This window comes from Lacerta agilis, chromosome 14 (genome assembly GCF_009819535.1).
Source record: "Lacerta agilis isolate rLacAgi1 chromosome 14, rLacAgi1.pri, whole genome shotgun sequence".
Classification (NCBI taxonomy): Eukaryota; Metazoa; Chordata; class Lepidosauria; order Squamata; family Lacertidae; genus Lacerta; species Lacerta agilis.
Window position 1 is genome coordinate 35,693,550 of NC_046325.1, and position 21,513 is coordinate 35,715,062.

Below are 21,513 nucleotides of genomic sequence, written 5' to 3' on the forward strand. Positions count from 1 at the left end.
CTGAGTAAACATGTTTAAGATTGCATTACAGTCATACCTTGGAAGTCGAACGGAATCCGTTCCAGAAGTCTGTTTGACCTCCAAAACGTTCAGAAACCAAAATGCGGCTTCTGATTGGCTGTAGGAAGTTCCTGCAGCCAATTGGAAGCCATGCCGAATGTTCGGCTTCCAAAAATCATTCAAAAACCAGAATACTCACCTCCAGTTTTCGATTGTTCGGGAGCCGAAACGTCTGAGTTACAAGGCGTTTGGCAACCAAGGTACGACTGTAATTTATTTGAGCCCTACTGATTTCCATGGAACTCAAGTTTATGTCTTGACTAAGGCCACATCTGCACCATGCATTTAAACCACTAGTAGGCCACTTTAACAGCAATGGCTTCCCCCCCAAAGAATTATGGGAGAGTTTGTTAAGGGCGCTGGGAGTTGTTAGGAGACCCCTATTCCCTGCACAGTACTACAGTTCCCAGAGTTCCCTGAGGATAGGGATTGATTGTTAAAACCACTCTGGTAATTGCAGAGAGGGAATAGGGGAGTCTCCTAACAACTCTCAGCTCCCTTTCAAACTATAGTTCCCAGGATTCAAGGGAGGGAGTGGAGAAGTGTCATGACTGTTAATGTGGGGTAAAGGTAAAGGGACCCCTGACCATTAGGTCCAGTCGCGGATGACTGGGGTTGCGGCGCTCATCTCACTTTACTGGCCGAGGGAGCCAGCATACAGCTTCCGGGTCATGTGGCTAGCATGACTAAGCCGCTTCTGGCAAATCAGAGCAGCGCACGGAAACGCCGTTTACCTTCCCGCCGGAGCGGTACCTATTTATCTACTTGCACATTGCCGTGCTTTCGAACTGCTAGGTTGGCAGGAGCAGGGACTGAACAACGGAAGCTCACCCCATCGCGGGGATTCGAACCGCCGACCTTCTGATCGGCAAGCCCTAGGCTCTTTGGTTTAACCCACAAATGTATGGTGCAGTTGTAGCCTTTCATACTGCCTTCGTTTCAGTGGGACGTACTTTCCCCACACCCCAAAGCTAAGCTAAATCCAAACCAGAATCACTCAATCACTGTTTTAAGTGTTCTCCAAATCTCCAGGCTCTCAAATCACCCCTGCTGTTTCCATCCTGGAACTCCCCAGCTGGCAATGGGTGTGGAAAACCAAGCACGGCCTGGGAGTTTGGGGAATTCCTCTTCCTGGCTCTAACAGTGACCACTAGAAGGCACTCAAACTCCACAGTTTTCTACCAAGTCTATTGGGTTCACATGCAGGAATCAGCTGGGATTTCCCCCAACTCTCTATTTTGTGCTAATAATTTACAGCTGTTGCCAATGTAAATGGAAAAGAAATACCCCTAAAATTTCAGGCAGGGAGCAATCTGTTCTTCTGAAAAAATGAGATCAGGCTTCTAGGCTCAGCAATTTATGCAAGTAAAATACCAGTTTTTCCCCTAAAGTTGCTCAATTATTTAGAACCTTTTGAGAAAGTTTTCTGCAGAATATGGAATTAATATTTGGGGGAAAGGGGACAATTTGTTGCACACAGGGAATATTTGGTTTTCTCTGTTAGTGGTGGGTTTAGTTATTTCATTTCATTTTGCAAACTTTTGCCTTCAGGGTTTAAAACGGGGGTGGTTCACTTGCGATCCTCCAGAAATTGCTAGACTACAGCTTCCAATGCCACGGGCCATTGACCATGCTGGTATGGTCCAACAATGTTTGGTTAGCTACCCCTGGTTAAGCTGCCCCTGGTTAAGAACATGAGGAGTAGGACCTTCCTGGTCAGGGGTCTCACACTTGAGCTGTAAACAGCTTTCATAACATAATATACAGTATTCATTTAAAAAAAAACTTTTAAAAAGAAGCAGATACAGTGGTACCTTGGTTCTCAAACTTAATCCGTTCCAGGAGTCGGTTGCAAAGCTAAAGTGTTTCAAAACCAAGGCACGCTTTCCCATAGTAAGTAATGCAAAACAGATTAATCCGTTCCAGCCTTTTAAAAACAACCCCTTTTAACATGAATTTTACTATCTAACAAGACCATTGATCCATAAAATGAAAGCAATAATCAATGTACCATACTATAAAATAAATATGACAGTATTGTAGATAATTAAAATTTTATTTTTTTAAAAAAATAATTCTTAATTATTTAATTTAATTCTTACCTGCACTGATGATGGTCATTGTTTGGATGGGGGGCTTTTATACATTTCCACAGTCAATCAATCAATCAGTCAGTCAATCAGTAGCTGAACTGGGTTCCACGCAGTCACAAAAGCAAATTAACCGAAAAAGCCTCAAAAACAAAAACGCAAAATAAATAGCAAAAACAAAAGCACCAAACTTAATGCGTTCTGGAAGTCTGTTTGGCTTCTGAAATGTTCGAAAACCAAGGCGCAGCTTCTGATTGGTGCAGGCGCCCCAGAAAAATAGCCGACAGCCGTATTGGACGTTTGGCTTCTGAAAAACGTTGGAAAACCAGAACACTTCTGGGTTTTTGGCATTTGGGAACCAAGGCGTTTGAGAACCAAGGTGTGTGTGTGTGTGTGTGTGTGCATAAAATGTTGATGGACTCCAACTCCTATCAGTTCCAGCATAGAAAATAGAGATGATAGGAGCTGGAGTCTATTAACAGCATTCAGAGGCCCACAGATTTCTCACTCTTACCATAGGAGTGAAGCCATTTTCCTCTCTGCGTTCTTCGCAACAGACATGGTTACTAGCATTTGGCATCTTCAAAGTAAGGCAGCATTCTGTGTGGAATGCTGCAGGGGGGAAAAACCTTGCGTACACGAGAAGCAAGAGGTGTACACATTGCATTGGGACTGGCAGGGTGAGCAACAGGAGGGAAAATTGTTCCATGACTGGTTGTGATGAAGAACGCAGGCAAGCCAGTAGGCTGGTGCCCCATTCTCAATCATAGACCAACCTCGACTGCTGAGGTGTAGATACGACGAACCACATATGAGATTCACAACTGTGATACTTGGTGATGACACTTTGCTATGTTCATTCAGCACCAGCAGCCCTAGAGGGAACCATAAGAACCCAATGGCGGGTGAGAAAGAAAAATAACTACATTAAACAAAATTATCTGGAGCATTTGCACCCTGCTCTTCGGCCAAAAAGCCTCCCAGACAGTGGCGTGCAGTGGAATTTTTCATAGGGGAACAGTTAGGGCTGGCATAGGCAAACTCTGGCCCTCCAGATGTTTGGGACTACAATTCCCATCATCCCTAGCTAACAGGACCAGTGGTCAGGGATGATGAGAATTGTAGTCCCAAACATCTGGAGGGCCAGAGTTTGCCTATGACTAAGTTAGGGCCAGAGGTGCCACTTGCGAGGGTGATGGGGGGTACAGATGTTGCATGTGAGCATCGCGTCTTCCTCCTAGAAGGTTCCCAGCTTTGGGGAAGGAGGCAACAGGGGAACATTTAGGGAAATAGCCTAGCCCCCCTTGTTCACTGACCACACACCACTGCTCCCAGTCCCAGAGTGGCTCTCATACAATCAAGACAGTCCCTGCCCCGACAGACTTACAGTCTAAAAACAAACACGGCACACAAGGGGGAAAGGACAGGGAGGGAAGAGGAAACTCAAAACTCAGACACCACTTTCTAAACAGTGGTTCCTATAATGAGCAGCTGGCACAGTTCAGGGGGCAGGAGGTGCCCAATGGATCTGGCCCCCCACAACGGAATTGATGAAGTGAACGCTGCTTCTGACAGGAATTCAGAAAAAAAGGGTTTGAGCAAATGGGGCAGTGAGTTCCTTGGGGAGGGCATTCCCCCCTCCCACCCCACTCTAGCACCGCATAACAGGAGTGGGGAACCTGTGGCCATTCAGTTGATGTTGGACTCCAGCTCTTGGGGATCATCCAAACATCATTTTGTGCTGAATTTCTAGGCCACAGAGCCAGGCCTTAAAGCTCTGAGCGTTTTGGTTTTTTGTTTGTTCCAACGCTTCTCCCGGGAAAACTTGTGTTTTACCGCAAAATTGGAAAATGAGGGAAATGCCAGGATAAGAAAAAAAAAAATCTGCTCACCCACTGTTGTGTACTGAGTTGAATAGGATCCAAACTGCAGCAGTCTGATTGGTCCTAGAACAATAGGATTGAGATTGCAGCAGTCTGACTGGTCCCAGAACAATAGGATTGAGATTGCAGCAGTCTGATTGGTCCGCAGAAGCCACCCAATCCAGCTCCAGATGGAAGTGAATCCGCACTCCGATTGGCATACAAGAGTATCCTGGAATTAGCCAATCACGTGGGGCCCATTGTGTAAATAGTGTATATAAAGCAAACATTTTGGGGGAACTGCATTCCTCACTACTATGAGCTGAACAAAGAGCATGAAATCCACACTTGACTCCAAGTATATTTCACCCACAGAGCTTCAAATTGCTCTCTGCCTTGGGCAGCAAAATGTCTTTGGCCAGCTCTGGTTGCTGTAGATAGAAGAACTATGCAAAATTTAATGCCAAGACAGTGAATGGGGCAATGAGGAGGAAAAAAAACCCTGCCCAAGAGAAAAGCTGCATACCACAATACATTTAACGCACATGCCTCCCCACCCCATCCGAATCCTGTGTACTATAGTTTGTTAAGGATGCTGGGAACTGTAGCTGTGCGAAGGATAAACGACAAGTTTTCCCCAGGACTCTGTGGGGCAGGAAGGGGAAATGTGCTTCCAATGTATATAATGTGTATGCAGCAGCCGGACCGTGAGTGCGGCACACACGGTGTGTGAGAAGAGGAAGACCTGGCCCAGGGATGGATAGAGGAAGCGGAGAGAGGGATCAGTTAGAAAAAGGGCTTTGTTTAACCAGGAAGAGGGAAACAAGAGGACAAGGGCCTAGTTAGGGAAAGTCCACAGTTTTGCGGGCCAGCTGTGAGCTCACCAACAACATCTATAGCCAAGCAGAACCTCATTGTTCCAGCTGTAAGGGGAAAGAAAGCACAGATATTATGGGGTGGAGGAGAAGGCATTCATCCATTTGGACTTTGGTCTCTCGTCTTCTACTCTCTTCTTGGGGCATGAAAGTGAAACACCCAATCCATTATTTTCCATCTTCTAAGGCCGGGATCCTATACAGTACATACTTACTGTACAAGGAATAAGCCCCACCGAACATACCAGGGCTTAACTTCTGAGTACAATGTGTATTGCGTTGTGCTTTAAAATGTCTGGAAGGACTGCTCCTGTTATAAATACATATCGGACAAAGAAAATAAGCAACTCGCACATGCATATAGTATGCACACCATGTCTGTCGATCCAGCCAGCATCGTAGCATACAGGAGCAAAGCTGTAGACCGCTCTATTGGCCACTCTGAGGGAAATGAAATGCCATTATTGTAGCTGGGGTCCTACAGAAGTTTTGAACTACAACTTGCTGATGGGTGTTGCAGTCCATTATCATTATGAGGGTGCAAAGGCCGTTTTATTAGGATCAGCCGAAAGATCACTTGTTATTTTCTCAGGTCTTTCTAATAAAATATCAACTCCTCATGACTTTTTGGTTGGTATTCATTTAATTCACCACATTTGTATCCTGTATTTCCCCCCCCCCCAAAGTGGTCAAGGCAACATTCATAGTTCTCCTTCCGCCTCTGTTCAATGCTAACAGCAACCCTGTTAGGTAGTTTAAACTGGCCCAACATCACCCAGTGAACATTACATTCCCCTTAACATTTCTCCAATGGAAAAAGGGAAGTCCGAAGGAAAAGCAGGACATTCCAGGATCACATCGGAAACCGGGACAGCTTCTGTAAATCCAGGACTGTCCTTGGAAATTAGGGACACTTGGAGGGTCTGGCATTGTGGTCAGCCGGGGATTTGAACCTAGGTTTCCCTAGTCTAACAACTCTCTTAACTACCACAGCGTATTGAATTTCCCCTACTGTTAAAAGTTGCTTCCAAGTACTGTATTCTCATTTGGTTTCCCTGAAAAGAAAGCCCTCTAGAGTAGACAAAGTATACTTCATTGCCATTACCCGCAATTTCCAGAAAACAGAAAATGGCACAAATTGTAAAATAATGCAACTACTGTACTGAAGATGGAGGACCGAAAGGGAAAGAACATAACATTCTTCCCTATGGCTGTTACAAAAATTGGTTACATAACGTACATAACGTCAAAGCACATTTTGCTCCTCAAAATAATCCTGGGCACCGTATTTTGTTAAGGATGTTGCTGAGGATTGTAAACTGTGAGGGGGTAAACTACAGTGCCCAGAATTATTTTGAGGAGCAAAATGTGCTTTGATGGTCTTTTAAAGGTATAGTGTGCATGCAGCTATACAAATCTTTTAATGAGCATTCACGTGAATATTGGGGGGAAAGGATGGAGTTGCTTTATAACCGGGGGGGGGGGGCGCTTGGGAGTGGCTACAGGCAAAAGGCGGGTGGCAAAGAGTGGGCAGCAGAGCAAAAGATGTGACTTTGTATAATGGGCTACATTCCTGCCATACAACAAATGCTTAAGGGTGAGTGCAAAGCACAGCCAGCGAGAGGTGTGGTCTGTGGACAAGGGGGTGGTCTAGGGAGTGTGGGTGTTCTGGGTCGAGTGCCAGGGCCAAGATATGCTTGGAGGGCCGCATTCACGACTTGAGGTTGCCACACCCTGTTTTATACCATTGATTTATTTACAATATTAAAATAACCCTGCTTGCTGCAGGTTCAGGAACGGACAGGAACAAACAACAACCCAAGGGGTCTGACCTTTCCCATATTAAGTAGTGCCCTTGTTCATTTCCCCAAATATCTCTTTCGAATCACTTAAGATTCCTTTTCGTGGAAGTAGAGCATTGTGGCATTGTACTGATTCTCTGATAAGACCTAATCAATGGCCACCCACCCCTCTCCCATGTTTTTAATGCAGTGCCCATGTTTCGGTTTTAATTCTACGTCTTTAATCCTCTCCTACCGTTCTTAGCAATTTCTCCCTTTCTGGGAATTAAAGAAAGCAGGGGATCCCCCTCATCCCTCCCTCTTCCCTGCCCAAACTCTGCAACTTGGGACTTTCCAAACTGCTGTGCTTGTTATTTCACTTCATGGCCTTGAATGAGGTTGGCCGGGGCTTCCTAGATTCTGGGGAAAAGGTGTGGGATTAAGTGGGGCATAGTGGAGCACAGACCAGGAGCCAGAATTGGATTCTGGCAGGCACAATATGTCTGTTGAACTATTTGGTCTCTAAGGTGCTACTAGAAAGAATTTTCGATTTTGTTTTGCTAGAAAAAGTTTGCCCTATCGGCAGCTGCCTTCTCTCTGGTACACTTGCTCCTTCTGGTATCTCATCAGGGTTGAAATGAGAATCGGCAACTGGAAGCCATAAATTACAAGCCTAGAGCCACAGGGATGGGGAAACCTGTGGCTCTTCAGCTGCCATCATCCTAGACTATTGGCCATGCCAGCTGGGGCTGATGGGAGTTGGAGTACAACACAACCTCAGAAGGGCTACAGGCTGCCCACAAGACGCTCGGCCAAACAGAGAAGATACTGTTGTTGCTATCCACCGGTAAAAGTACAGGTCTGACCTGGAAAACTTTACAATCCTTCCAGGTTGGACTTTACTGTACAGGGGGGGATGCTCTTTTAAAATGGTGACCTGGAGGCTCCTGACATATAAGCGAACAGGTGAATTGTTAATGCAGTATTTATGGCAGGAATGGGGGAACTGTGGTCCTCCAGGTGGTGCTGAACTCCAATTCCCATCAGCTTCAGCCAGCATTGCCAGCTGTCAGGCATGATGGGAGATGGAGTCCAACAAGATAGATAGATAGATGATAAACATCTGGCAATCCAGAGGTTTCTGGTTTGCAGAAACATCGCCTAACATTTGTCAAACTTTTTGGAACGGTTCGTTCCATTAAAAAAAGTTAGTTCCGCTGTTTCACAACTTCTAATCTAAACGTACCTAATTGCCAAACCTGTTGAGGATTTGCAGTGGGTGCCTACTCAGAAACAAGTCCCACTGAGTTCAACAGGACCTAACTCTCAGGCAAGCATGTACAAGATTGTTTTTGTTTTCTAATAAAGCTAGAAACACTCTGTGCTATGCTGGTATATACTATGCAAACAATACCAACCTAGATAATATATTCCCTGGCCACTTGATAAATGCAAAAAAATGAAGCCAAGAAGCTCAATAGATGCAGTATTTATTTCTGCACAGGACACACACAGAGAGAGACCCTTATAGCCAAATAACAAGTGAAATAGGCATACATTAACAAACAATAAAATGTAGCTTCGCGTGAACAAAATACAAGGAATGGATGTAGCGGCACAAAACAATTGTATTCTGAAGATAATGTCTGCACCAACCAGATATGTTCTGAAAAGAATAACTACGGCACATTACTAAAATGCAATAATTGTACAGAATTGCACAAAACTATTTTATTTTGTTTTATTTCTTCTTCTTTGATGATCACTCATAGTCAAGTAAAATTGCCTTCCATAAACATGGTTTCAAATTTAACTGCTTAATATATATATATATATATATACCACTTGACTGTAATAAAACCTTTAAGCATTTTACAAGAAATATTAAAATTACCAATCAAAATAGTAAAAAAGATAAAATATTTAAATATAATTAAAATTAACAGTAAAAGAGATTTACACATGTCAATACTGTATCAGAAAATATTGACTGCAGCAACCAGATGTGTTCTGAATATCCAAATGCATTTCAGCATAAAGTCTTATTCAATGGTATACAGGTAAAAAGGGGCATTTCCTTGTGACTGAGCCGGAGGACCCAGTATTTAAAACTATGCAAATAAATATGTATTCAAAACTTTTATATAGTACCACCATTTTTTTCCATCTTGAATTAAACTGGGGCCAGACTTCTGTCAGGGGGTGGGGGCATAGCTGTCAACTTTTCCCTTTCCTTGCGAGGAATCCTATTCAGAATAAGGGAATTTCCCTTTGAAAAAGGGAAAAGTTGACAGCTATGGGTGGGGGCAACAATAAGGGTGTCTCTCTGAAGGGGAGCAAAGTTTTGAGAAGCTCCCTCTAAGAAGAGCTGATTCCTGAGATCAACTGATCCCATATTGGTATGCAATAGGTTGTCTGTCTGTGATGACCAAACTCAAAACGCTATAAATCGGGTCCTCCCTCAAAGAGGGCATGTGTTGCGGTACGACCTGGCAACCAAACCCTGTGCTGTGGGTGGGAGTATCTGGACAAGCCACAACACCCTATTGGTAGGTCCCTCGATGCTGGGAGCAATCCAACCAATGGGACGCAGGAAAAGGACATTGAAGGACCTATTTAAGCCCATGCACGTGCACCTGAGCTTCCTCTTCCGGCTAGTGCATCAGAAAAACCCGCCCACCTCTCCCTATATTTAGGGCTTGTGCTTGACCTTGCTATGCCGTCGTGTGTCGCCCGTCGTTGGGAGAGGGGCATGGCAGGAATTTCCCCCATTTGGCTGATTGGCTGTTGCCACTTGGGTTTCACCTGCCGCATAGCAAATCGTCACAACTTGTAAGGTTGCGGATAGGCTCTGGTTCAAGTGATGGGGTGGCAGAAAGGTCTGGCCATCCCTATGTGAAAGGTATTCCGGTAAAGGAATCCAGGGACTCAATGGTTTGGTCAACCCTGAAAGGGGTTGTGCCCGTGCCCGAGTCCAGGGGACATAAGGGTGGCAGACTGGCGGGGTTCCCGCCTTCCGCTGTCCCTGGTGTTCACCTTTGGCTGACCTACAATAGAGCTCTGGGTCAGCGCTGCCTGCAAGGGTGCAGGGAGCTAGTCGAACCAGAGCCTATGCAACCACTCGCTTGATTGTAATCAATAAAGTTGTGGCCTAAATTCTGCCAAAAACCAAACCAAATATCTGAGTCATGTGTGATTTTATATAGGGGGTGGTTAAAAGGTCTAAACACACAATCACCAGACTGGTCTCAACTGGTTGGCAAGGGAGAAAAAAATAATTTAAAAAAGGAATTCAATAGTAAGGGAAATGCGATGTTAACAGCCAAGATCTTTCGATAAGGTGAATTTCACCAAGAACAAAGGCGTTCAAGCTATAAAAGAGCTACACTAGATTAACAAGGGATCTCAGGTGGGTCTGATGACAAGGTCAAGCGAGATAAGAAGCGCAGGTGCCCATTGGGCAGAAAGCCAGGCGAAAGGAAGAGGTTGTTCTTGGCAAACACAGATTTGAGGGACTTTCTTGTCTTATGACCGTATTTTAATCCCCCTCTTCTGCAACAACAAGCCAACCTTTTGTGCATTCTATATTGCTAATTCTGCTTTTATTATAAGTGCTTTGTTCCATCTGAGAGAGCATAGCAGTTGTCAGTTTAACCGAAACTAATCAACGGCCTCCATGGAGACCAATCCACATTAGGATTCCCCCCGTGTCTTCAACATCTTGCTCATTTGTGCGCCATCGGACGCACTCGCCAACCCACATCGTCCTCCCGCGGTTTCTGCCTTTGCATTACATCATGCTCAGTGCATTTTTTCTTTAAAAAAAATGTTTAGGGGTACTCTCATTTTCCTACTCATATTGAAATGAGGCCAAACTTAGATTCACAAAATGTTAAGGGGTATGCGTACCCCCACGTCGTCGTCCCCCAGAAGAAAAGCAATGGATATGCTCTAACCAACTGAGCTATCATCCAAAACCTGTCTGAAGTCCATTACGTGATATCGGTTTCATCACTTTTTGACCTGGCAATATGTTGTGAATCTTGTTTGTGCGCTATGCAAAAATCACGAAGTGGGGAAAACCTTGGAGGCAACCAGTGTCTCTACATAGCTCCATCCTTATTTCAGACACCGTGCTATATTGGTATATCACAATGTTTTAGCTGGTCATCTATCGCGATTTTTTAAACCAGGTATCGCCCACTCCACACAGGATAAAACGGGGAGGAAAAATTCAACGGAATTTTCCACTGTGTTAAGCTCCTTTGACCATCAAATGCCGCAATCCACACGAATTATGCACATCTAAACCACAACAAAGCCAGCAGAACACAAATACCGTAAGTGGGTGTGGAAGCTGAGGAAAGGACCCTTTAGGCTTCCTCTTTCCTCTTCCCGGCCTTGGTCTACATGCCACAACTGCAAACCAGAGGAACACAGGAAGCTGCCTTATGCTGAGTCCGACCATTGGTCTATTTAACTTAATATTGGCTGCACTAACTAGCAGCAACAACTCTCCAAACAGGTTTCCAGAGTCTCTCAATTCTACCTGGGAAATGCTGGGGACTGAACCTGTGATCTTCTGCACACAAAGCAAATGCTTTTCCTCTACGTCCCAGACTGTCAAATGGTTGTAACTGTCAGAATTCCAAAGCCAGATAACAAACTATATATATATATATATATATATATATATATATATATATATATATATAAAAGAATGGAAATGGCTTATTGAATATTTACAGATAAATTGCAAACAGATAAAAACATTGGCAGGATTATTGTAATAACCTGCAGTTTCATAAGAGGATACAGTATACAGCATATTTAAAGTAGATAATTAAATGAGGAAATTAAATGAATTTGGTTATGCAGAAGATATTAAAAAATAAATTTCAGGAACCGCAGAAGGGGGTGGGGAGAAAGTAAAACTTCGAAGTGTTAAAACGATTGTAAAATTAATGAAATGTATAAATTTGAAAAGTATAGATAAAAACTTTTTTAAAAGGAGCCATTGGAACTGTAAAATCTATATAAAAAGGTCAGGTGTACACCTTTCGAATGCAACTAGAAATTTCCCAAAACGTCAGTTTCCTCGGTTTGTTCGTTGGAGGAAACGGTGACAGTTAACTTGCTTCGAAACTGGCTTAAATGTGTTGCGTAAATGTGACCTAAGAGCTTCTGCAAACAAAGCCTGTGGCAAGGACACTTTGCTGGCAATTGCTTTATCAAATAATAATTATCCAATAATAATTAGCGCCATATACACACTATGTACCGTGGAAGAGGGAAATGTAGGACAGGGGCTTCCGCTGGGTGCCAGTCTTTTAGAAAAACAAATCATCTATGGGCTTGGCTGCTGGGGAAGGGGAGCACATAATATGGCATTCAACTAAGCTTTACTCAAAGTAGACCCATTGAAAGTAATGACTATGACTCACTCAACAAAAATCCTACCCCCGCCGATATTCATCGTTGTAAAAAAAGAACATGTCACCTGCAGTGAAGCCTATAATAATGTAGTAATATTTTCCACCCACCCACGTTTTCTGTTAGGTCAATTAATTTCAATAGGTCTACTCGAATACAGCCTAGATATTGTGGGATAGGGTTGGAGGAATGATGGAGAGAAACACAGAGGGAATAAAATGGGTAGGACATTTGAAAAGGCCTGGGGGAATATTTAAACCACATTCAATGCACCATGCACGCTTAAAGCACGTGAGTTTATATATTCATTTCATTTGTGCCCTGCTCCCACAGGAGTATAGGGCAGCAAAGAATCCTGGGAAGTGTAGTTTGCTCTCAGAGGACTACAGTTCCCTGCAGTCTTAACAAATGACCCTTCCCAGGATTCTCTTGGGGAAGTCATGTGGTTTAAACGCATCCTGTGGCTCAGTCCGTAAATGTCATTCAGTGGATGTTGTAACGTGGGGATCCTGATTCAGCAAGTGATTTCAGCTCTGACAGAGCAGGCGGGAGACAGTTTCTTCATGTAACACTCTTTATTCAGACAAACAAGACTGGGGAACTGAGGAGAGGGAAGCTACATTTATAGGGACAGTAGAGGATACATTTTGGAGGGAACAATCTCAAGCAATCACAAAGCTGCCTTTTGGTGGGAACCAATAAGACTGAGGATCCAAATGCAGCAACTTGAATGAACCAATAGTAACTGTTCCTTCTGGAACAGGAAGGCAGTTACTTTCCCCTAATGTGAATACAGACAATATTAATCAGATATGATAACCCTTGAATCAATACACAACAGTGGATACCACCCACCCACTGAAAAACACTTGCAAGTTGCATTAATAAAGAGCATAGGAAGAAACTTGCTGGAACAGAACACAGGTCCATCTAGTCCAGCATCCTTTCCCCCATAGTTGCCCCCTCCCCAGCAACTGGTATTCAGAGATATACTGCCTCTGCATCTAGAGGGTCCATTTTGCCATTGCTAAACCTCTCCTGCATGAATTTATCTAATGCCTTCTCAAGTCATTTAAGCCAGTGCCCATTGCATCATCTGTTCCCTGTTAATTCCCTAAATTAAGCAGACGGATTAACAAAGGCCCTAAACATTTGTGGGGAACCTTTTCCCCTGTAACAAAAAAACTCCCTCAGAACCCCCCAGAACTATACCTCTTTCTAAAAATAAATAAATTGAAAAGTGGGTTTTCAGAGCTACTTTTTTTTTTTTTTAATTACCAGGGTGTCCTGCCTTTCCTCGGTTAGCTAAGTAAGCAGGGTGATATATAGCCTGGCAGGATAAATGTTTACACAAAGGTTAGTATGCGTAGGACTTATCCCAAGTTCTCTGAGGGAAAGGATTGCAGCATGAGCTTCCCTCACAACCATCAGGTCAGCTCCACACCGTACATTTAAAACACTCCCCCCCTTCTTCATTTTAATTAAAACTTGTAAATTATGACAAAACCATGTGATGTTTTATTCTGAAGACAATTGCCATATTTTCCAGGCAAGTAGACACACAAGACTTTCCAAATAAAATGAAAAAAGGGAAGAATTAAGAGTTAGCATCCTTGTTTCCCTTGCTTCCCAGTTGCTAATAGTCCAACAGAAATATAAAGAGTATAAAGGTAAAGGGACCCCGACCATTAGGCCCAGTCGCGGATGACTCTGGAGTTGCGGTGCTCATCTCGCTTTATTGGTTGAGGGAGCCGGCATACCTATTTATCTACTTGCTAGGTTGGCAGGAGCAGGGACCGAACCACCAACCTTCTGATCGTCAAGCCCTAGGCTCTGTGGTTTAACCCACAGCGCCACCAGCGTGTATACGCCTGCCTAAATGTATTTAAATCACTCATACTGCGGGTGGCGCTGTGGGTTAAACCACAGAGCCTAGGGCTTGTCAATCAGAAGGTCAGCGGTTCGAATCCCCACGACGGGGTGAGCTCCCGTTGCTCGGTCCCAGCTCCTGCCCACCTAGCAGTCTGAAAGCACGTCAAAGTGCAAGTAGATAAATAGGTACCGCTCCAGCGGGAAGGTAAACGGCGTTTCTGTGCGCTGCTCTGGTTCACCAGAAGCGGCTTTGTCATGCTGCCCACATGACCCGGAAGCTGTACGCTGGCTCCCTCGGCCAGTAACGTGAGATGAGCGCCGCAACCCCAGAGTCGGACACGACTGGACCTAATGGTCAGGGGTCCCTTTACCTTTTTATACTGCTTTAACCATCATGTCATCATCCAAAGAATTCTGGGAATTGTAGCTCCATTAGAGGACTTCTAAGGACTCTCAGCATCCTTAACGAACTACAGTTCCTATAATTTTTTTGCTGGAAATCATGATGATGATGATGATTTTATTGGCCCATCTGACTGGGTTGCCCCAGCTTGCATGGTTTCATTGTATGGTGTGGATGAGAGAATGCCTTGTCCAAGGACACTCGCCGCATTTTTAAAGCTGAATAGATACAAAAATTGATCACATGCATCACCCTTTATATTATGACTCTTAACCTCATTTGTATTTCAGCCTTCTTTCAGAGATGTTTGGGTGGCATGCATTGATAGGAGCTACCCCACTTTATCCTGACGACAACCCTGTGAGGTTTATGACGACAACCCTGTGAGGTTTATGATTGGAAGGGGAATCTGATTTCCCAAGAAGTTACTGCGCCATACTGGCAATCGCTCAGCAACAGGGAGCACGTGAACCCATAACCTTCCTACACGTAATTCTTACCAGTTAGGCCCCACCCTCACTCGGAGTACTGTAAAGCTTTTCACATAAGTACACCAAAAAAACAAAACAAAAAAAAGAAAGGGGGAAAAAAGGAAGTGCTTTTACTTGAAGTGGGAAATAAATAAAGAAAAACCTTTTGCACAATTTAGGGGTTTACACGAAAAAAAACACACACACAAATGTATTGCGTAGGCAAGTCTTTCCAAAAATTGACACCATTTATCAAAACAGGTCACGTCATTAACCTTGTTTGTTTATTCCAGCAATTTATCGTACTGCTTAATTACAATAATACAGTGGTACCTCGGTTCTTGAACGAAATCCGTTCCAGAATTCCGTTCGGCTTCCGAAACGTTCAAAAACCGAGGCACGGCTTCCCATTGGTTGCAAGAGCTTCTTGCACTAGGCAGAATTCGTGTCGCACATTCAGGTTCCGAAAAACGTATGGAAACGGAAGCATTTCCCTCCGGGTTTTTGGCGTTCGGGAACTGAAATGTACGACAACGGAGGTGTCCGGGAACCGAGGTTCCACTGTATCTAAGTCAGAGCTTTCCAAACTGTGTGTCGCGACACGTTAGTGTGTCGGTTGCGGTGTTTAGGTGTGTCGCACGCTATGTGTCCATATCTCTTATAAGGGGTTAGTTTAACCTCCCGGTTTGGTAGTAAAACTGAATTAACATGTTGCAAAATGATGCACGTCTAAAAAGTGTGTCACCAGCATGAAAAGTTTGGAAAGCTCTGCTTTTAAGTGGTGTAGATCAAGCCCAACAAATGCAATAAAGTATTACTATTTTTTTTAATCATGTTAAAAACTAATTACAAAATCAGAAATGAGTTAAAATACCTGCTGGATTTTTAAAATATATATTTTTATAAGTTTTTGGTAGGTACTGGAAGTTCAGTGGTCTACACCAGTCTCAGCTATGAGGGTGTTTCACAGAAGTGGGCCCTCAATACTGAGCACAGGACTTCTAGAACTTATGAGCTCTGTGGTCCAAGCCACAGGCAACCAGCTAACAAAAACTCCCCCCCCCCCAAAGCCTTGGTGATAGGGTAGGGATATAAGGAATCAGTTGGCCCTTGAGGTAACCTGGGGCCCCGTGTTGTTAAGGGCAATGGAATCTGACACAAGAATCTTGAACCTGGTCCCCAGTAGCATCTGGGAAGCCAATGCAACCTTTTGAGTCATGTGCTGGCAATGTTCTGTCCCCATCAGCAGTCTTGCTGCAGCATTTTGATCCAGTTGGAATCTCTGGAGGCATGGCTGCCCCACACAGAATGCATTGCAAGAATCAATTCTTGTGGTAGTGCGTAACAGAGGTGCCTGCTTCTCCACAGGATTGGGGGGGGGGCTGATGTAATGTCATCTGAATATTGAGGGGGCACGACCCTCTCAGAAAAAATATCCAGGGGGCCAAAACTGCCTCACCCCTAGGAGTTGATGCCTAAGCTGTGTAGAGAGGCTTGCCCATATCCAATACAGTCATACCTTGGTTGTCTAATGCCTTGGTACTCGGACGTTTTGGCTCCCAAACACCGGAAACCTGGATGTGAGTGTTCCAGACTGCAAACATTTTTTGGAAGCCGAACGTCTGATGCAGCTTCCGATTGGGTGCAGGAAGCTCCTGCACCCAATTGGAAGCCGCGCCTTGGTTTTTGAACTGTTCCGGGAGTCGAACGGACTCCCGGAACGGATTAAGTTCGACAATCAAGTATGTATAGACATGAAAAATTATTGTTTATAATTGACGGAGTGTGTCTTTTGTCCAGCAAGTTCTTTGCTGGCACTGGTCTTGTGCTTCACCGCTTCCGCTTCTGAAGGGCAGCCTTGCATGAGTGCAAAAAAGAGTCCCGATCCCAGCTTTCTGGAGATGCTCAGCCACGTGTTCTCCCCAACACTACGTCTCCATTTTGCCTGCTTGAGATCTGTGCAAGGTCTTGCTTATGCCCAGTAACTGTGCATAAAGCTGAAGGTTTGGTATGAAAACTATCACAACTGATGGGGGAAATCAGGGAGTACTGTGTGCTTACACACGCAAGCGTTTTTGTATCTTAGCCTTAAAGCGAAAGATTTGTGCATAAGTTGAGGAATGTGGGCTGTCAAGTGGGAAGCAGAGAGTTAGGCTGGGCCAAATGCAGCCGAAGGGCTGCTAAGTTGCTGACTCCCACTTTATGTGAAGCAATTCATTCAACATTTCCAACTGAGTTGCAATGCTACTACAGTACAGTACTGGGGGGGGGGGAGAGAAGAGACAAAATGTGCTTTGAAATTGCTCAACTTCCTACCTAAGTGCTGTCATTTTAACCACTCAGTTGGGGGCAGGGGAGAGCAGGAAAGGGGGAAGACTGCTAGAGAGGAAGTGGAAAGGCTAGCTTCCTTGAGGCTGCTTTATCTAAACCCAGGATGGGATACATCAGTCCTGGGGGGCATGGGCATAGCCAGGATTTATGTTTGGGGTGGCGGCAGCACACCCACATGTCATTGTCACCCTCTGCCTGGTTCTGTCTAGCAGATTTGGAATGAAATGTCTCAACAGTTGTTTTAAATTACTTTCTTTTGACCCCAAGTGCTCAGGAAAATCTGTTAAAACCTTTCTACAATTTATACCTTTAGTTAAGTATTTTTATTTATTTACTTGATTTAGGGGGGCAACTACGCCAATGTCGGGGGCGGGGGGCAAATGCAGCCCCCCCTACCATCCTCATCAGGTGCTTTTGCCTGGTTGGAATGTTTCCTTGAACTGTGATAATGCCCCTTGCTTATCTGGATGCAGAAAGAATAGATATGATGTACACTGTACCTTTAATGCCCCATTCAGCCAAAGCTTCCAATCGCAGGTTCTCCTCGCTGCCACTGCCCTTGCTCAGCTTCCCAACTACATCATCACATGGGAAAAGGAGGCGAAACCACATCCAAGAAAGAAAAGAATTACGGCCATGTTGTGTAGTGGTTAGAATGGTGAACTTAGGCTGGGGAGACCCAGGTTCAAATCCCCACTCAGCCACGTAGCACGCTGGTGACCGTGGCCCAATCTCAACCTAACATACCTCACAGGATTACTTATTGTGACAATAAAATGGGATGGGATCCATGTACACCACCCTGAGTCCCGTTGGGGTAAAGGCAGGACCAGAGGTGTGGTGGCGCAGCATTGCAAGGGGTCAATGGCTCATTGCTATTTCTACAGCAGGATCCTTGTCTCCAGCGTTCCTAGAGGCCCCCTGCCCTCAGCATGACAGGGGAGCCTTTCAACCACTCTGGGTTCGTCCAGTGTGTCGATTGGAGGAAACATAACCTCAGGTTACCAGACGTCCCCGTTTCCCGGGGAAAGTCCCCAGATTTACAAATCAGTCCCCATACAAAATCCATTGAAATTGAAAAGTGTCTCCGGGTGTATTGAAAAAAATCTGGTAACCTTAACTCGCTTGGAAAAAGAGACATTGGAGCGCTCAAAATCATTTGCCCTGTTGGATATTCTCTCTCTGTGTGAGAGAGAATAATTTGTTCCAGAAACAGAAGAATAGAGAAGTTTCAAGAAGTAACAGAAGCCTGAGATTGTTTTGTCTATGCAAGGACACCCGGCAGCGAAAGTGTTGCTGGACTCAACCCTTCTAAATCATCCATCAGAGGTTGATGGATCCAACATGCCCACAGATGTACACAGAAAATAGAAGATCTAGCACGTGGGGATCTGCATATATTGTTGCAATGCATCACGTTTATTTCTACTGTGCAGTTGGAAGGTTATTGTGTAATATTAGAAGGGACCCTGCACTTCTGAATTTGCCACTATATCCCTGGGAAGGATATAAACGTAATTAAGTGACAATGAATGAATCAGGCTACGCATGCGTACTCGCCTATGCCCAAGTCCAGTCACCCCGCCCACCCGCCGAAACCCGGCCACCAGCATTGACGCATGCTCAATAAGGTATGGCTGCCCCCCCCCTTTGCCACTCCAAACATGGCGGCGGCGGCCGACCGGAGGGTAGGTCTTACGCATGCGTGTTCCATCTGACCACTCGCCGAAGGCTGAGTTTGGATTCCCGCCGCTACCCGGATGAAGAAAACACAGAGGCGGTGGCCAATGGGAAGAGGGTAGGCATGGCAACAAGGGGGTGGAGAGGCAGGCTCCTCCCCTGAACTTGTTGGCGGGAGAGACAGGTCGAGGGAATAGGGGGTAGTGAGGTGAGAGTGTGCGGTTTTGAAGTGGTTTTGCGGGTTGGGCTGCCGGTATGGGGAGAGGGTGGGTGACGTGAGCGAGCCCATAGGGGTTCCCTGGGGGCAGAGACTGAGGCAGGGAGCCTGGGTCTGACGGTAGTTGGGGGTCCAGCAACATCTGCAGGCCCGCTTGGCTGTGTGTCCCCCCCCCCCATCCGGGTTAGGGGCAGTAGGAAGTGTGGACTCTTGGAGACTCTTGGAAGCAATTGGGAGTGGTGTGGGTGCTGGGTGCTCTTGGGAGGAGGGTTGTGTGGAAAACGAATGTGGAAAAGGAAATTAGAGTGGCTGGGGAAACGCAGCCAGATGGTCGGGGTATAAATAACATTATTATTATTATCATCATTAAACTAGACCAGGATACAGTGAAAGAAGAGGGCAGCATGTTAAGGTGGGGGTTGGGCATAGGATCCAGCTCCTAGGGCCTTAGGTCGTTTTGGCCCCCTCAATAAAATATTTGAGGGGGCCACCCCCCCCCCGTTAATGGGCTTTTCCTTTCAAAGGGTGTCTTGTGATTTGATTATGTGGGGCAGGGCTTACCTCGCCCCTCGCTCAATATTTTATAAAAGCTGGCACCCCTGGGGTAGGATAGGTGGACTTGATCATGGGGAGCGGGGAAGTGGTGTGCGGGTGGTTGGCCTATGGTTCTTAACTGCTCTTGTCCGTGGTTGATTCTGGTTCCGTGTTTGCTCCAAAGAGCTTCCCTTCTGGATCAAACCCAATGGTTCATCAATAGCTGCTGGGAAATGGCTTTAAAAAGAATTGTGTAAAATTCATGCAGTGCAGCTTTCGTTGTGTCTGCCTACCTCTGATAGCCTTGAAGGAGCAAAGCCATAGGTGATGATGGCTGTTTCTGTCAACCCGCCCTGTGAATTTCCCTGGGGGCATCTGGCCAGTCATTGGCGAAATAATGCTGATCTTCACGACCCATTACTTTGATTCAGTATGACCATCCTTATATGCTTTAAAGACAACTCGTAGCCAAACTCACAAAATATATATTCTGAAGCTTTGCATATATGTTTGCAGGTTTGGGGTGGGTGGTTTTTGGAAAAACAGCTGATTGAAGCTGTCATTTTGAGCAGAGGATCAATTTGGAAGAGGAAGAGTTGCTTTACTATTTCTCTTCCTGCTGTTTATCTGCTCAGAATAACTTCTACCTGGCAGGTGGGGAAACATTTTGGGGCAAGAGTTTGGAGTGGATAAATGACAGGCAGGGGAAGTGTTAAATAGACTCCCTTAGCTTGCTCATTGCAACCTCTGAGGCTGCCTTTCAGTAAAACAAACATAATTTTGTTTTTATTTATTTCATGTGCAAGGCCTTAATTATAATCACTGGCCTTTGAACTTAGTCTGTCAGTGTGAATGCATGCAGCAGAAAGGATTTACATATTCTTGCTGTGCATCATTATAGGCAAAGTGTGCAGATTATGGTTGTCACTATCGGGAATAGGTGAAAGCTGGTGCCACATTTGTGGGTGGGTGCAGTGGCTAGGTGTCGTGGCAGGGAAGCACAATTCCATGAGAGTACTGGACCTTTTAGCAATGTATAATGTGAACAGTGGCTGCAAAGGGGGCTTTGGAATATTCCTAGTTTAGGTCAGGGATAGCCGATGAGGGATAATTCTCCAAGTGTTGTTGGACTACAGCTCCCATCACCCTTAATCAAAATCTGGAGGGCACCACATGGGTTACCCTGGTTGACAGATCCCTGTCTGCTTTCATCGTGTAACCAGGAGTTGTGGAAAGTCTTTGGGGAAGACTGTGACATTTATGAGGAACTGGTTTGGCTATTGATGTGGGACGCTCTTCTCTCTTCTAGGAATGCCAATATGGAAAGCAAACGGAAGGCTTCTGTGGGGGAGCCTACTCTTTCCCAGCGGAAGAAGTCACGAGGAGGTGATTGGGAGGAGGATGGCCCCTCACAGTTTGAAGAGGAACTGGCTTTTTTGGATGAGGTAGAGGCTGAGATGGCTCTGGAGGTGAAGGAAGCACAGCTGGTACCTGATGTCATCCCCTTTGGTGAGTTACATGGGTACCAGATAGGGAGCAGAGTGTCCTAGGCAAATGTGTCAGAAAGGTTGGGCAGGGGACCGGCAAAGCAAAACGTATGTTTGTTGGTGGTATGGTGAGCCTTTGGCCTTCCAGATATTGCTGAACAGCTCCCATCAGCCCCAGCAAGCATGGCTAGTGGCCAGGAATGATGGGAATTGTAGTTCAGCCACATCTAGAAGGCCCATGGTTTTCCACACCTGGTTTATTGCTGTAATTCAGCATTCAGTGGCACATAAAAACAAAATGCTGAATGCTGAATTACAGCAATAAACCAGGTGTGGAAAACCATGGGCCTTCTAGACGTGGCACTGAGTAATGTTGAGCAACATTGAGCACATTGCATATTGTGTTCAACTGAAACCA

At 45.1% G+C, this 21,513-nt stretch overlaps 1 protein-coding gene across 1 annotated transcript in view; it reads left to right on the forward strand.

The window, feature by feature from the left end:
- Positions 1-18,967: 18,967 nt before the first annotated feature.
- Positions 18,968-21,513, forward strand: part of POLD1 (DNA polymerase delta 1, catalytic subunit) — a 33,017-nt gene continuing 30,471 nt past the window's right edge. Inside the window, exons 1-2 of the mRNA XM_033169344.1 lie at positions 18,968-19,065; positions 20,918-21,117. Of these exons, the coding sequence (XP_033025235.1) occupies positions 20,928-21,117 (190 nt within the window). The 5' untranslated portion in view covers positions 18,968-19,065; positions 20,918-20,927. The remainder of the gene's footprint in view (positions 19,066-20,917; positions 21,118-21,513) is intronic.